Source organism: Ambystoma mexicanum, chromosome 4p (assembly GCF_040938575.1).
Source record: "Ambystoma mexicanum isolate Mex_15411 chromosome 4p, UKY_AmexF1_1, whole genome shotgun sequence".
Taxonomy (NCBI): Eukaryota; Metazoa; Chordata; class Amphibia; order Caudata; family Ambystomatidae; genus Ambystoma; species Ambystoma mexicanum.
The window spans coordinates 186,200,944-186,218,408 of NC_090927.1; the positions used below are offsets into that span (position 1 = coordinate 186,200,944).

Genomic DNA, 17,465 nt, shown 5'->3' on the forward strand with positions numbered 1-17,465 from the left:
CATACTTCAAGAAATCCCAAAAAGTGGGATTTGCAGGAGACATATTACATAAAGGATAACAGGGTTCGAGTGCTATCAACCAAAGGGCCACAGGCTTGTCCTTGGTGCCCCTGCTGTAATCTTTTTATTTTAAAAAAAAAAATAATCTTAGGACAAAACCTTGATACTTTTTGTTGCTAGATTCATTTTGTGTAACATTTTTCTACCTCTGTGCAAAAAAGGAACAAGCCTACTAGGATTACCCTAGAAATAGATTTGCGTGCAATCTAATTGCTCATTTCAGTCTCATTTCCCAGTACTATGCTTTTCCATACTTAATCTTTGCCCTCTTCTCTTTGTGAAGTTGCCGTAATCAGAACTTGCATTCTTTTTCCTACAGAGCTGCATCATAAAGCGCTACTGTGAGAAGAGATTTGTTCCGAAATATCTGGCAACAATTGGCATAGACTATGGAGTCACCAAGTGAGTATTCCTAGCCTTACCCCATTGCCCCTTTAGCTCATTCACTGTAGGGTAATGGTATTTACACATGCCTGTAGATGTCATGGGCATAACATGTACAGTAATTATAGTTGGGGATAGGGAGTCTAATGTGGTGGCTGCAGCAGTAGACCGCTGAAGGAGAAATTCAGGGAGCAAGCTCATGCTTATGGCACTAGGGGAAGAGTTATGACCACTAGGTATTAATACTGTGCTAGCTCCACACCATAGTGGTCTGAAGGAGTGTATACCTAGTCCAAGTTAAGGTGCGTTGAGTCCCGCCCAGAGACAACACGACCTTCATTTGTTTAAGATAAATTGCTGTGAAAAGGGATACAAGTGGAAAGAAATGTGTAGAAGTACAATTTGGCATGGGGCATTTGAAGGTGTGTAAGCGGGTGATAGATGAGTGGATATTGCTGTATCGTAAATATATATGTCAAGTCTCTGTACCTGAATGACTCTAGATGTGCTTGGGATTTCCTAAGAAAAATATCTACAAAGGAGATACAAGGCCAAAGACCAAAGTCCTATGTATATATGTTGCTAATGCAGAAAATAATTGAAATGGATATTAAGGGTAAGCAAGGATGAAACGAGGACCGGAAAAAGACAAAAGGCTAGTTGTCATCCCCTCCACTCTCTTCCAAGCTAAGGCACTGCACAGTCAACCTGAGGCAGTACCACATCCTGCCAAGGCCTAGCCCTCTCCCAAACCCCTTCTATCTGATCCAAAGGTCTGTTTACTGAGACTGAAGCTCTAGCAAGCCAGATCCATGCCACCTGCAGTCCAAATTACCCCACCACCCTCTTGCTGTCATACTGCAGCACCAGACTCCCTACTGGCTGCATCCGCTCAACCCCTCTCCAACAGAGCCCAAGTCTCCCTGACCCTCTCCACCACCACACCTGCCAAGGCGTTGCATGCATCCAAGCCGCATGAGGAAATGATGAGGTTTAGGGTGCCAACCTGTCCCTGCTTTTGCATATGCCACTTTCTGCTGGTCTGTAATGGCGTCCTGATGATTATTCCTCTTAAGACGATCCCTGCCTCATTAGAGATTGCACTTGTATATGTATGTGGCTTTTCAGGGACTCTTGAGGACCCTACAGGCAGTGGGATAGGGAGAATACCTTTAAGGAGCAGAGACGTTGTACTGGTTCTGGTTGGTGGCAGTTTATTGTATGATTGTGGCTGCTTTTTTTCTTGTAGTCTTCGGAAATGGAGCTTCTGTTATAAAATCCATTTATCAGGTAACTGCACTTTGTTTCTCTTGAGTGTAGACCAGAAATGACCATGTACGGCCATTTCCTTGTTGCCAAGAGCTAGCAATGAATGTGTGGGGTTACCTGGGTGTGATAGCGGGGTATGGCTGTCTGTGATTCTAGTGGAATTCATATCCACAGAGATTGCCTTGGGGAATGCCGACACAATTGTATGTGGCCAGCACTGGTTGGTTGGCACCAAGGGTTTGAATAATGCATGTGCAGATGTTTAGTAGTTAGTGTTGCGCTTTGCTCCTCACTCTGCACTCCACACACGGTTTTGCATAAAAGCTGCCACTCTGCTCCTGAAGTTGTTTTTAACTGCCACGATTCAATCCTGAAGCATTCAAGAGAGTAGACTGGCCATGGATTACTGTGGAAGCTTCTCACCAGCATCCTTTTTGGACTCTGATGGGGAAACCTAGCCTCTCTTCTGACGAGAAACTAACTTTGTGCAGTGCTCCTTTCTTCCACCGAATATGTTCTTCAGGAGTTATTTGTGTGGCTCTTCATCGCTGAGGACTCACCTGCTGCATGACCACTGAAACCACGCATAATTCTGATTTCCAGCACGGCCGTTGATCTTCCGGGGGAACTTGCTTGATGATTTATCAGTGAAGCAGGACACTGGTACTGGTCTCCAGGCCATGGAGACGTCCAGTGGCATCGCCTGCTGCAGTTTTGAACCCCAACCAGTGACCTTTAAGCTAAAGGGTCACCATTACTGGCTCTTCAATCTACCATCACTTGTTACCATTAGAGTGCCTTCAGGGTGATCCCTCAGACTTCAACTGGTAAATCGGATCCGCTCTACCAGAGTCTGGATCGTCGGCTGTAGACCTTGCCTCCCTGGTTGTCCAGCCTCCAGGATCCTGGCTCCTGGTCCGAGGGTTCCACAATGCAGGCTCATCACTCTCTTTGACTGTTTTCCTTCATAAGTATTCTCTGTTGGTGACCTGTGACTGACCTGTAAATGTTTGTTCCATTGCTTCATGGCAGTAGGGTTCCTGTGCTGAGCTAGTCCTTCCAGAACTGTGCTATAACCTTCTCTGCTGGAGACCTCACTAAACTGAGGGTTGGTGCATGCAAACCTCTGGCTGCCTCTGGTACCACTTTGGTCCTCTTTGCAACCAAAACTGCCTTCAGTGCTCTGTTCATGGAGCCTTTACTTACCCTATGGATGTACAATGACTCCATTGCTTTATTTGGGCCCTGAAGCAGAAATTTAATTTTTGTGGTCTTTGTCTTACACAAACCCATGTTGGTGCTCTATGAACATTAATTTATTTATTTATATTCTGCGAAGTGTACTTCTCTATACATTTTGCAGTTAATTCCTATTCACAACGTTATCATGTAAAGAATATCCGTTTACAGATATGTTATGTACCATCAAGTATTGTATTTCTGGAGTGTTTCCTTGATTGCTCTAGCAATTTTATCACTTGGAGATCGGTAATCCAAAGGAAAACACTCTATAAGGCAAGTAGAGTGCATTATGTGGATTCTAGAAATGGAGCAGAAAAATTCTTCCTAACATCTGGTGGTAGAGGTGGGATTGTAGTTTTATTAAGACTACCTAAGAAAACTAATAATGACATGGTGACAACCAAAGAAGTTTCAACATGTTCTGCCTACAACAGGACTCTGTCTAGCCCCTCACTATACTAGCCTGCCAGCCTACCTACTCCCCAGCCAAGCTCACCTGTGCCCATCCCTGCTTACCCACCTGGGCCCACCCCTCCTTACTCCCACCAAGCTCACGCTTGCCTAACCTACACCTGTCCATTCAAGCTCACCCAAGCTCAATCCTGCCTACGGGCCATCTGAGCGCCCCAGTCCGCACCCCACCGGCATTGCTTACCCCACCTACAAAGAGCTCACCCTTGCCTACACTCCACCCACCCAAGCTAACCCCTGCCTATTAGCCCACCTGAGCTCAAACCTGCCAACAGCCTCCAACCAGCCCACCAAAGTTGATCCCTGCCTACCCACCACACGCCTACCAGAGCTCACTCATGCCTGCCCGCCCAGCTCACTCTTGCCACCCCCAACTACCCGCTCACCCCAGCTTGACCCAGCTGACTAATGCTGACCCACTGCAGCACACTCGTACACAACAATGCCCACCCACTCCAGCTCTACCCTAGCCACATTTCTACCCTACCCTGCCCACACCCACCCCAGGTCTACCCTGCCTACTCATCCCGTATTGACTCTACCCATCCTCTGGATCCACCATTCCTTTATTCTGCCCACCTCGACCCACCATACCTCGACCCACCAACAGCTTGGCCTACCCCAGAACACGACCCTAGTCATCCCCATCCACCCACCGAGCGCATTCATGCTCACCATCACTCCCCCAGCGCCCCCAGCTCAATCCTGCACACCCTGCCCACCCCTGGTTCAACCCTACTCTCGATTATTAGTTTAATACTGCCCTAACCCATAGTTAACCTTTTCCAGCCTGGCCACCCACCCACCCCCTAGATCACTCCTAAAGTCACCATGCTTACTTAAATAAGCCCTACACTCAAAGTAATTACTTTAAAAGTTTCAAATATGCCTGCACCTTAGTCTTTGACATAGGAAAACTTTTTAATGAAGTCCCTTATTGACACAAACTCGTAGATCTGACCAAAGTTCTATTAGTTTCAGTTTATTTTAATATACTTAATAGCCTCACAGCTTTGTATATACAACAAATGACAAAGACATTCACAATTCATCATCCAAATATAACAATTTAAAAATTTCAACTTCAAGTAAGAGACTTATGGTAAGTATACATTTTGTTACATATAAAATCACCTATTTATTAACATTATGCTAAACAGTTTAAAATGTCAACAATTTGCAGATAAAATGACACTATAAAATAGATGAGATTTATATGCTCACATTTCATAAAATGTTGCCATAAATAGGAACTATGGTTAATATCAATCGAATTATCATAAGGTTTTAAAAATTTGACACACAACTCAGACTTTCACAGAGCAGTATCAAATGATGTAATGACTTAATCTCCTCATAGCCACATATGCGACAATATCTCATTTCACGGCACAGGCCTAGCTATACCCCCTTACTCTCAAGAGCCTCAGTGTAGTTACATTTCATCATTAGATATGATCTAAAGGTCAAAGGGCTGGGATGAGCCATTATGTACTTTGGCAATGTTTCTCGACTCAGTCTGATTGACAGTATGGCCCACTATGTACCTTTCTAGCTAGCTCCACTACGTGGCACTCATAGTTATATGTTGTTCATTTCTTAGTAAGCCATCCTTTTAACTGGACATGGTCACTGTATCCTACAGTATGGACAAAACCAACTACCCATCTTTCTGATTATGCCCAATGTGCCCATCGCTGAACAACCATCTGTTCTTAAGAAAGCCTGCACATAGGCCACAACAATAGTGTTATCAAGCTTTATCAAGTTTTCATAACACATTACTGCCCTTCGTGTATATTCTAGTGCAATACATTTCAGGTCAAATTCAAGATGTAAAAATTCGACTGATATATTCTTAAGTAGCCGCATCAGTCTACGAAGTATCATAGCCTCAAACCTTTTCAGGCGTGATGCATAGTTATGCCCCCATATTTCAATTGCATAAAGAAGCATACCTCTTATTTTTGCAGTGTAAAGCATGAGCCAAATAGCCAACATTCCTACTAATGAAGACTCTAATGGCATTGGCTGATGTAAGGCATCTTCATTTTGTCAATGTCCATTGCCTTTCCCAATTTAGCTCATCATTGGCCACAACACCTAGATATTTGTAGTTCAAGATTCTCATTGTTCATGTTCCACACATATTTATTGGGTTTTTTCTTTGCTGGGGAAAATCATGACTTTGCTTTTTTCAATATTGATTTTTAAACCATTATTCAGCCAGTACATTTAGCATCCTCTTTAGGCCCGTTGGTGTATAATCAATCAATAGCAAATCGTCCGTGTAAGCCGGCCACCCCATGGATGACGTGCCTACCTTTACAGGACACGTTATCAAATTTTCGAAAGCCTGTTGCAGGTCAGCCAAATATAAATTAAAAAAGGGTTGCTGCCACTATGCAACCCTGCTCAACTCCATGACTTGTTGGCATCAAATTAGACAGTTTCCGTTTTACATCTAAACGAATCCGGACTGAGGTATCTGAATAGAGAAGCTTGAGCAATTTTAAAAGCCCTTTTGCAATCTTACACGAGTTGACCTTATGCCATAAACGATTCCTCTGTACCGAATCGAATGCTGGCGAAAAAATCAATAAAGACACAATATACATTCGACTCTCTACGTTTCTTGAAAACTCAATGGCTGATGTTAGTACAATTACCTAATTGTACCTATACCCTTAAGGGTGGTACTCGCACGTTGTCTGAACCCAATCTGGTTAGCTAGCAAATTATTGATCAGTATCCACTCATTAAATTCCAAGCACAACACCTGTGTGAATATCTTGGAGGGTATATCAAGCATTGCTAACATTCTGAAATTTGAGGGATCATCCCAAGCACCCTTTTAATAGACTGTTAAAATGTGACTCGCATGCCATGACTTGGGGATGACAACAGTCATACATATTTCGTCAAACAACATATGAAGAAGTACTGCCCATAATTATGGCTCTAATTTTAGCAGTTTATTACATGTGCCATCGGGTCCAGCTGCGTGGGAATTATTGAGCTTTTCTATGATGACTATTCTATCTAAGATGGAGGCTTTACAGACCCATGTATCCAGAGGCAGAGGAAATGCCTCCTCACACTTTCAATTTGTCCCAAGGTAGATTTAATGTGGGCACTCCACATCTCTTCAGAAATACAATTTATCGACAGATCTCTTTTTTTTTTGCACTTCTCGGTATATTCCATATTCTAGACTAGTTATTTGACTGAGCTAGATCAGCAATTTGTTGCCATCTTATAAACTCACAGCTACGCTGGTGTTGTCACAACGGGCGACGATAACTGTTCTTAATAGCTTTAACGCTGGCAGAGACAAGATCAGCATCTAACCCCGCCTCAGTGTACGAGACAACCATAGCAATACCTCGGCGCATTTTCTTTGTTTCAAGAATGATTATCTTATCTTTATAATGTCTTTTGCAATTACTTTTGTTTGATCTTTCAAAGGTAGATGTATATACACGAGTCTCTTGCACTTGTTTTCTGATGACCTTCATCATGTTAGAGAAACGTGATACCAACTGTTTACTAGTTTAAAGATGTGAAGGCAGGCGCTCTGTTAGCAGTCTTTAGCTTCTCCTCGTAACACACGTTTTCATGACTTCATCAATCTTCAGGGAGGCTGTGTTTCTTTGTTTTTTCAGGCGCGTCTGCATTTCTGTTTCAGGTGTGAAAAAATTAATTGGCTCTGAGGATTCTGGTACTTGTATTTTTCACACTTGATTTTGCTGGCAGGTGACTGGAAACAACTCCCTCCATATCACAAATCTTCCCCAGGGCCATCATGCCTTACATTGGAGAGCCACAACCATGCCCCCCCCCCCCATCAAGGGGAAGATTTGTGCTATGGAGGGAGTTGTTTCCAGTCACCTGCCAGCAAAATCAAGTGTGAAAAATACAAGTACCAGAATCCTCAGAGCTAATTAACCTGTCACACCTGAAACAGAAATGCAGACCCGCCTGAAAAAACAAAGAAACTCCGCCTCCCTGAAGATTGATGAAGTCATGAAAACGTGCATTAGGAGGAGAAGCTAAAGACTGCTAACAAAGCACCTGCCTTCACATCTTTAAACAACTATTTACTAGGAATTTGATCGCCAGACAACACTTTGTCTATAAATATTGGTAGAATTGCCGTAACCAACGTATTTGCAGATTCGAGATTTTGTGTATGCCACTGTATTTGATTATTTCCTTTCATTTACGTATAGCTGTATATGTCATCGGTAATACCAAGAGTGTAAAAAGTGGCAGATGATCACTCTCTTCTCTATGTACTATACCCATGTCTTGTATGTATTTGAGGCCTTTACCATTTGCAAACACGTAAGATGCTGATCTCCCCTCCACTCTTGTAAATGCCATGTTTGCATCGCTCGGTGTACTACCATTTAATCTCGAGAAACCATATGAGTCCAATACCATATACCATAATTTACCATGTTTATTATTAACAAAACTTATCATTGGTGAGGACATATGCATATTTGACTGAAGACCACTATGTGGTATGTTGCTAATTTTTGCATTAAAATCTCCTACAATCCATGCTGGATATTTATGGTTGTACAGTTGAAGAATTTTTGGCACTACACTATTGTCTGGTACTCAACATATTAGGAGGGTCATACATATTTAATATACCATTTTTGGTTTAGCACTTTGTGATGACATTCTTAAGGGCATATTGTTTTGTTGACAGACTTCTATTTCTACTTGTTCTGCAGACTTATTCTGGTTTGATAAACTAGTTGGCAAGGCTTTTTGCGGGCTTTGTTTTGATGTTGGTATGGACACTACATTACAGGTATAACCCAATCGTAATATATCAGCTTCATGTTTCATGATGTAATCCAAAGTGGAATTTGAGGTAAACCATACATTCGTAATATCTTCAGCCGCTAGGTTGGCTTGGTCAACTATCTTAATATCCCATGTTTTGATAGTTCTAAGTGGAACAATTGCATTCAATATACACAGGACAGCACTTCTATTTAACGGTAGTTGATGAACCTCCTTAAAAACTTGGTGCATTTGTAAGGCTTTCACTAATGTCGTTTGAGCAGGAACAACGTTTTTGTCATCTCCTGCTCTCTGTGAAAAATTATTACTCTATGTTCCATCAGAGTACTCTGTATGTTATTATGAACAACGTATTTCGCCAAACACCCAGTTTGTACTCCAGGTGTCTGGCCTGATACAGGAGTAAAAACTGGCAGCGACAGTGGGGCCAGTTAATTTTCTACCACTATATTCTCAATTGTAGGGTCCAACCGATTCGCAGAAGCCGACCCCACTTCCATTATTGTCTGAGCATACTTAGGGTCAGAATGGGACGGAGACTCATCTTCCATGATCACTGGCATATTTACAACACATTTCACATTCTTAGCGCATTTCCTCAGTTTAATTTTATTATTGTACATAGGCATGATTAACAGGGGTAGGCGATCACTTAGCACAAATTATGTTTCTCTTTGTTGCTTTGTGTCACAACCTTATCACAATTCCTCAGAGATTTCTTTGCCTCTACTTTGGGTTCGATACTACCCTGATTGACTAGCCTAATAGGTGACATTGCACGCCCCCCGTTCGCAAACTGATTTGTAACCAACATTTAGACTTTTGTGTATAAGCAGGGATTGAATGTCTAACTTATTTTCCAGTTGACGTTTGGCTACCAATGTAGTTAATGCATTCTCAAATGTATTAAACATTTCATTGGATGTCATACTGTTATCATTTATGCTTATATTCATACTCTCACTGGGATCGGTAATGCCTTTGTGATACCTACACCATTAGTGTCACAGTTGTAAACTTGTCCTAATGCCGCTTTACCAAACGACACATCGCCCTGTTCTCTTGATTGTGTGAATTTATAATCAAACACTAAAGGAAGCGATGTTTCAACTAATATGCCTCCTGATTTTGGATGCAGTTCCACTAGGGCACTTGGAGTGGAAGCTGCTACAGTAAAGGACATTTCCATCATATTGCCGAGGTACTCAACATCTTGATCTTCCAATTCTTGGCCTGAGAGATCAGTGTTACCTTCCAATGGTGGCTGGTTGTCACTCTCTACTCGGTTGTGTACCATTGCGAAAACACTGAGTTCTTCGTTCATCTTGCATTGGTAATACCGCACCGTCATGAGCACTGACACTGCTATCTCCTAGCCAACCTCATTTCTACCTGCAGTCTTCACATTTCCCAGTGATCGTAGCCCGAAATCGCCACAAATTACATTATCCAAAAGGTTCGAGCTAAGATATCTAAGTTCATTTGTGAGGTCAACTGCTAGTTCTTTTGCAGTTGTTCTGTTACTAAGAGCAGGCAAGGATAATGTTTTTGTTTACAAGACATATACCCTGAGTCTTGGTAATAACCTTAGGAATGCATGGGCGGCGTCCATGCAAAAGCTTATGGGGACTTGAATCTACTTTTGAATCTGCTTGTGGGTTACCCATAATCCTTACTTGTATTGACAAAATGGTGTTTTCTTATACTTGTACTTTACACTAAACTAGTGATACTTCCACTCTTAGTCCTCGCAACCAATTTGACAAATTAATCAAATAACCATTCACTTATCGTAATACCCGTATCCCGTGGTGACGATATTGAGCGTGTTATGATTTACAAGTATAGTACACACAGTGCTGCACACAGACACTGGGTAGTTATTTCCCTCCCACCTCAACACTGACACTAACACAGCAACCACGTATGTAAAGGGCGTGTGCTGACAGTGTACATCTAGCGGCTCAGATACCCTTACATTCACTGTTGTGTGGTTAGAGACATTTAGAGCTAAAAATAAAGTTATAGGTAAAAGAGATGACTCGCAAAGTAAAGGACAAAACAATCCCTTATTTGTAAAATACCTTCACGTTCAAATACACTCACGCGTCAAACATTTCGGCTGCATTATGGCTGCACAAACCATAAATCACAAGGCTAGCATCTCCAACCTTAACATACCAACCTTAACACACCTACATACGGCATGCAGTTCGTTTCAAGAACTTCATTCTAGTCAGAAGGTCATTCTAGCACAATTATGCACATTTACGTAACAATTACTTCTCAGCGTAACAGCAACTTAGGAAGTGACTTGGCTGAAGTTCTATTAACTGAAACAATACAAAGAAGAGTGTGAACAGTTTCACATGCAATATTTTGGTTTACCCTAGTCCTCAAGTATATTTAGATTTATTAGATGTATACGTTAGAAAATGTAGTGAAAACCCAATCCCTGATGACATGAGATTGACCACTTTAAATTTAACATTTTTAATTTGAACAACTTCTTGCAATTTTATGTATTGGCATTCTATAACATTCCAATCCCTGACCCTGAGGCCCAATGTGTACACCGTCGTGGAAAAATACCCACATACTATTACAATGGATTGGTAAACAATTTTATTTGCAATAGCAAAATAATAGGACCGCAACAAACCAACGGCAGTATGTAATTCGGCTCAACAACCCCAAACTCCTCCAGGTGTGGGCTTTTATTCAGCAGAGCACACATGCATTTCGATGGAGAGGGAGGCGTATACATGACAAGTTCTTTTTATAGAAACAAAATGTAGGACAGCGTTTCAGCATACAAGTCTAGGTCAAAGACTGCGTTCTTATGTTCTTCACAATACAATCAGGAAAACACATAATGATACATTAATTCATGCAATGTAAGCTACCTCTTCATTTATCATCTTGTTCAAGTAGGCACGCTCGCTTACTATATGTTAACTTCTGTGTACTTAGCTGCATTGACTAGGAAAGCGGCAGCCTAAAACATGCTAACTAATGCCAAAAGGGAAACTCCTCAGAGGAGAGATTTGTAGAGGCGGGCTCTGCCACACCCACACCCACACCCTAGGCAATGAGGCTGCCAGGATTAAGAAATGCACAATGAAACATAGCTCTCACCTCACAATAGCAATAAGGCACTTGTTAAACATTGCAGTATGCATTAGCAGCTCAGCATTATAATGCAGTCTGTGTTAGTTCAGCTTCCCGCTTTCCCCCACAATTCCCTCCTATGAGAACTTCACTCCCAGGCCTCCAGATAAGGTGCATACTAGCCCTTTTTACGCATGAAAATCTTGTAAATATGACAGCTTTATTATTTTCCTGTGCACATTTACACACAAGTTTAGAGCTCAGTGCCATGCAAAGGTCGGGTTACTTGACAGAAACCAGAATGCTTCTTTTGATTTTATGTGTGCATGGATGTAATTGCAAACGATTGATAAAGGCCTCTGAAATAGAACGTGTTTCTCTGAAGCCTTTCAAAAAAAGAAACTACACACTGTGATAAAAAGAATGGTTTCTTTGCATTCAGCTTCTGCTGTGTTGATGCTCATGGAGCAAACAGAAGCACTGTGCTTATTTAATTTATTAGCATTTTAGGATTATATAATTAGATGGAAAACTGCAATTGAGAATACATTATGTAACAAATTATGCTTTTTGTTCCCAGTGAAAGCAAACCAGTATTGCACAATTATATTTTTCAGAGTTCCTGTGCTGTTTGCATAATCATTGGGAGGCAGATCATTTTTACACTTATAATTTAATTTACAATCTAACTATAAAAACTGTGTAAAATTATGAGTATGCATGGTCTAGTTTACATCCATTCAACCTTGCAGTCAATGGGGTACATTACTATAAATGGTCAGTGGCAGCAGAGGAGTTGCTCAATGGTGAGTGATTGTCATTGCACCAATCACAGGTGTTATAGCCTTTCAAATCTTATTAAAACATCCAAAACCTGACTCAACAGGAAGTGCAAGCGCTGTTCAAAAACAAACAAATGAAAGTTACATTTGTAATTGAAATAGAAACTTAGCAAAACCTGGCACTGTGATAATCCAGACAGGTATTTAACTTTATGTAGCGCTTCATACATGGTTCGTCCAACATCTAGGCACTGTAATTATTCTACCTCAGTCGATACTCACGTTTACCGACCTCTGATGGATGTAAGCCAATAAGATGGCTCAGCCGGTTAAGAGCTTGTTGCTTCGATCTTTGAGTGATCTGTAGGTTGCAGGTTCGAATCCCGGCAAGGACAACTCGGCCTTTTATCCTTTCAAGGTTGATAAAGAAATACTGACTTAAGTTTGGTGATAATTGTGATAAATATGTTCTATGTACATCGCTTTGTCAAAAGCGCTATATAAATAACTATTTGACCGTGAGATTAGTAATAGAATTTAGCATGGAGTCCTTGTCTCTCTGCACTGTTGTATCATAACATTGGCATACCATTAGGTAGTAATAGCTCCAGGAAATGAGGACTTTCATTAAACATCAAAAGACAATTCTGCTATCGAACCTCAAAACACACAATACAATTCATGCTTGCTTTACTATGTAATTGGCTAGGTTTTTATCTTTTCAACGTTTAAATATATACAGGAGTAATAAAATGGCCAGGCCTTAGAGAAATAATGAAAGGTGTATTCTGTCACAATGCAGAAAGCTATCGCATAGTAATAATTTCCATATAGTTTTTGCACACATTGGCTGGATGTGACATGCATTTTACTCTCTTGCAAAGGAAAAAGGTAATTTCTATTCTCTTGAAATCACATTTACTCTCAAAGTTTAAAAATGGGGAGCGAAATACTCCCACCTCAAAATCTTATCTGGGGCACTGTTCACTCCAGTCCCATCTGTTACAATTTGGTGGTGAAACAGACATCACATTCAGGCACATCATAACATTGAACTCTTTCACTTGTGTTGTAGTAAAACGCAGTAATGGTCTCGGACTTGATAGACGTTTACAGCTTATTATTAGACCTAACAGATTTAGTAGCATAACCACGATTATGAGAATAGTCTGACCTATGGATGCACCCAGGGGTCCCAGGATGTCTAGGATCCAGGACCCACATGGCCAGCTTGTCTCTGGACTGGTGTGGAGGAGGCCTACGGTGGTGCAGATGTGAGTAATGATGTCTGAGATGTTGCTGACGTAGTTGGGTATGAGTGCAACATTCTCTCTTCAAAATTGCGTATACGCCCCCTTGTGATGCTAGGGGGGTGTCCAGTCCCATACGGTTCTGGAGTACCATGCTGCGGATAGATATATGTTCCTGGGACAATAGTGGGAGTGATGTTTCAGTGGAATTTGCGATATCTTCGACCAACCGGGATACCTGGTCAGGCGGTCTCGGTTTACCTTAATCCCAAGGGCCGGTATGGAGTAGCCCATCCCGGTGATAAATCCCTCCGAGGTGGAGCGTTTCTTAGGCTGTGGCTGAGTTGGGAAGGAGCTGCTATTGCGCACGGCACTCGGGACATATTCCATGTAACAACTCCCACTCCAGTTGATGGGCAGCCAGAGCTAATCCTTAGCCCCACAGATAATGTAGTTTCTGGAATAAGTGGTGTACCCGCATTGGGCAAATGAGAAATTGGAGTCAAAAGCAAAGCTAACATTATTAATGATCACACTAGTGTTGGTGAATAGTTAGTATTGGCACTTTCTTTTTCCATGAATAGTGGACCCCAGTTGACATAGCATATGAGGACTGAGCGGAGAGGTGAAGAGTGGCCGGCTTCTTAGGTACCTGGTTTAGAATGGGGATATTAGGTGCCCCAGTAAATCCTAATTCGGAATGTGCATCACTACAGGATCCGGGACCAGCAGATTGGGTAAACAGTTTCAGGTCTAGACAATCATCGCCCCATTGAAAGAGAATGGGGGCAATGGAGGTTACGTTATGAGGTAGGTGTGCACATACCCAACAGTCGTTAATGTTACAGATGCATGCATACTGCCAGGTGAGGTGCAGGTAGGTGTTATCACTGTGAACCCAGGAATGAGGAGAGGGACCATCGTTTTCATTACTGGTGGTTCAGAAAGCAGCAGTCATACATAACCAAACCAATTAACTGATTATAATAACAGTGGTGGCATAATCCGGCGCAATGGAAACCCCGGATCTCACGCTTTAGTGTGGCGTTCCAGAGACCGTGGCCAATGCCACGCCCCCTCATTCTACGTAGGGGTCGATCAATAAGGGTCAGTTCACAGGGTGACAGTGGGGTGTGGCATGCCCACAGCTAGGAGCTCAGCAATCCAAAAGTCTGTAGAATGACAGTTCTGTAGGTAGACAAACGTCAGAGTTCGCAGAAGGTCTGGTACGGGGCGAAGTTCAAGAGTTCACAGTTCATGGTTGGGTTGTGGTGGTGCTCTTTGCTAAATGTTCGAATTAAAAATATCTGTAGTACCAAAGGGCATATCCGTAGTAGCAGCTTCCAACTTTTACCAGTGTACCACCACATCCAGTAGATTCATCATCATCATCTGGGAAGGAGGGACAGATCTAGGGCCATGTGGGCTGACCAGTTGCCACTCGGGCCTGTGTCACTGTCAGAATGGTGGTCTCTTCCGTGACTGCAGGACTTACCATCTCAGGCCTGGGTTGTGAGGCCCAGGGAGGGTCAGACACTGGCAATGGTACTCCAGGAGCAGAATCTGTATCTGGGTCGTGCCCTCCGGGCCTCAACTGCTGGACGAAGGAGCTTGATCAGCAGTTCCCACCGGGACCGCACCACTTGAGTGTACTGGGGGATTGAGGGCAGCAGTCTGTTTCCAGCGTCGCTCGTGCACGGCCTGCATTGCTGGAATGGACTGGCAGGCTAGAGGCGGGGCATTGGCAGGGGTGTCAGCTGTCGCGGTGGGGCTGGTGCGAGAGACCTTGCGGCAGTGTGCTGCATGGACCGTCGTGGGTAGTGAGTAGAATCTGGTAGGGTCATTGCCGACGTCCGCTGATGAACTTTTACCAGGATCCAATGGACGTGCAGATAACTTTGGGGGCACCGCACTGCCCACATTGTGAGTCAAACATGCAGTACACCTTTCGGAGCAACAGTGGTGAGACTGGGGGCATTTCAGTCTGTTGACAGTGACAATCATCACATTTTTACCTGTGTGTGCAGTGCCTTGAGCCCCATGGACCAAGTAGGAAAGGAGTACCTTGGGAACCACCAGACGACTGTCTCGAGAGCACCGTCGGCTTACAACGAACCCCCTAGCTAAGCCCATGCAGGGCTCAAAATTAAGATTGGATAAGCAGAAGCTAAAAGCAGCTCCTGGGTACCCAGCGACCAGGAGCTACCACTGGGGCACGAGGAGCTAGTACATAGCGTTTCCGCAAATGTAACTAAAGCATAAGTGCAAACATATCATTTTGTCCATTATTTATGATTTATCATGCTTTAAATGGTGACAAGATGCATCCTAATGTTTATTTTTAGATTGTCCCAAATGCACACAGTTAAATTCACATAGGTGTGTTTTTTCAGCATTCGTTGGCAAGGGATGCCAAAAGTAAATCCTGGTAGCTGTTGCAGTCAAGCAAACCAGGCTCTTCTAGGCTACAAGCCGGTGCTACAAAGATCCCCTCAATTCTGAACCTTACTATGTCATCTTTTTGGCGTCAGGGGCATGGTCTTGGAGTACCGCCAGGCTGGTAAGGGAGGCAATTGGTGAACGGGGGATAGCACAGGGGGAGCGCCCTGGTCTTGGAAGCAAGACCACACAGCAACAGAGGTTCGAAACCCTGGATCCGTGCTTAGAAACCAAACTCGGGTATGGTATTAGGCGTGTTATAAAAACCAATAAAAAAAAAAAATCTGTGTTTGTGGGACTGCTGCACAAACGAGAGTTTCATTATGACCCACCGGCTCTTCCAAAGCCACCAAACTAGTGCACTATCCGCTAGGGCATTCCCTGGGGTGGTGAAAGAGTGAGAGTGTCTCTCATATTTGAAAATAGCTAGGACAGCAGGGAGCAATAGTGCCTGCAGTAGGGCAAACTCATATCTTCCATTCAATATAGGGGTGCCTGTGAATGTCGGGTACACGCTTTGCTTCCACATTATTCAGAAACTGTGTACGACACCATCAGCATATCGGGTGTCGGTGTAGCTAGTGGCTGGTATACTCCAAGCTAATGTAGACGCCCGGGTGAGGGCAATGAGTTTGGCAACCTGGGCAGATCTCACCATGGGCAGTCTGTATACTTCTAGGGCTTCGTGGGGGCTGCATACAGAATACCCTGAGACCAGTTCTCCAGTTTCTGGTACCCAGAAACACGAATCAGTTGTGGGATCTGTAAAGGGGTGTCAGACAAATCAGCGTGGGGAGACATAAGCGTTTCAACAGCAAGGCAATCGTGCAGTTGCCTGTTCTGCCGGGTAGGCACCAGAGAGGAAGGGTTCAAGACAGGGCATTGGTTCAAAGTTACATTGGCTGCTGAAATTGGCACTTTTTCATACCAGGTTGATGTGATTCTTATCACCCCTTCCTCCAGGGCCTTCCCTCTACCCCCAAGGGGAGTGTCCAACCCCCCCGCCCCCCCCAGCAGGGTCTGTGGTAGGAGTAGAGTTTGGGAACAGCCTATACCTGTCACTGCATCTGTAAACAGTAGGCAGCAGCCTTCTGCGTTGAGCGGCTAATCTCGGTCATCGGCACAGGAGAGGTCTACTAATGCCACATATATTTTATTGATGGTCCACTGCTCACACCTTCCAGTAACCCTTTGTGTATGTATTAAAAACATGAACTATATATAACAAATCAATATGCAATACATTTAAATAGATGCCTCACACATCATTCTCATATTCAGAAATGCTTCTGACTACATCCTCAGTAATGAAAACTCAATCAGTGCTCTTATACTCTTCTATATGTAATGTAAATATTTTAATTATGGGAAATAATATAGTAAAATTGCTGTTATCACTAAACATAAGACACTTAATATGCAAAGATGTATTAATAAGTAAGCAGCTATCGGTATCGCTGGTTCAAGATCAATCAATAATTTCAGAAGCTTAATGGCCACTTCAAAAGTGATTGTCTACCTCCTCAGATCTCACTAGGCAACCTCATAGAATGATCCGCCCTCTCAATGCCTCTCCTCTTTCCTGATGTGATATTAAAGATGGGTAAAAAAAATGCTCATACTCCCTTCTATC

At 43.0% G+C, this 17,465-nt stretch overlaps 1 protein-coding gene across 1 annotated transcript in view; it reads left to right on the top strand.

Moving 5' to 3' along the window:
- The window catches only part of DNAJC27 (DnaJ heat shock protein family (Hsp40) member C27), a 175,974-nt gene that overhangs the window by 65,385 nt on the left and 93,124 nt on the right, over nt 1-17,465 (top strand). The window contains exon 2 of the mRNA XM_069605673.1: nt 380-462. Coding sequence (XP_069461774.1) covers nt 380-462 — 83 coding nt within the window. The remainder of the gene's footprint in view (nt 1-379; nt 463-17,465) is intronic.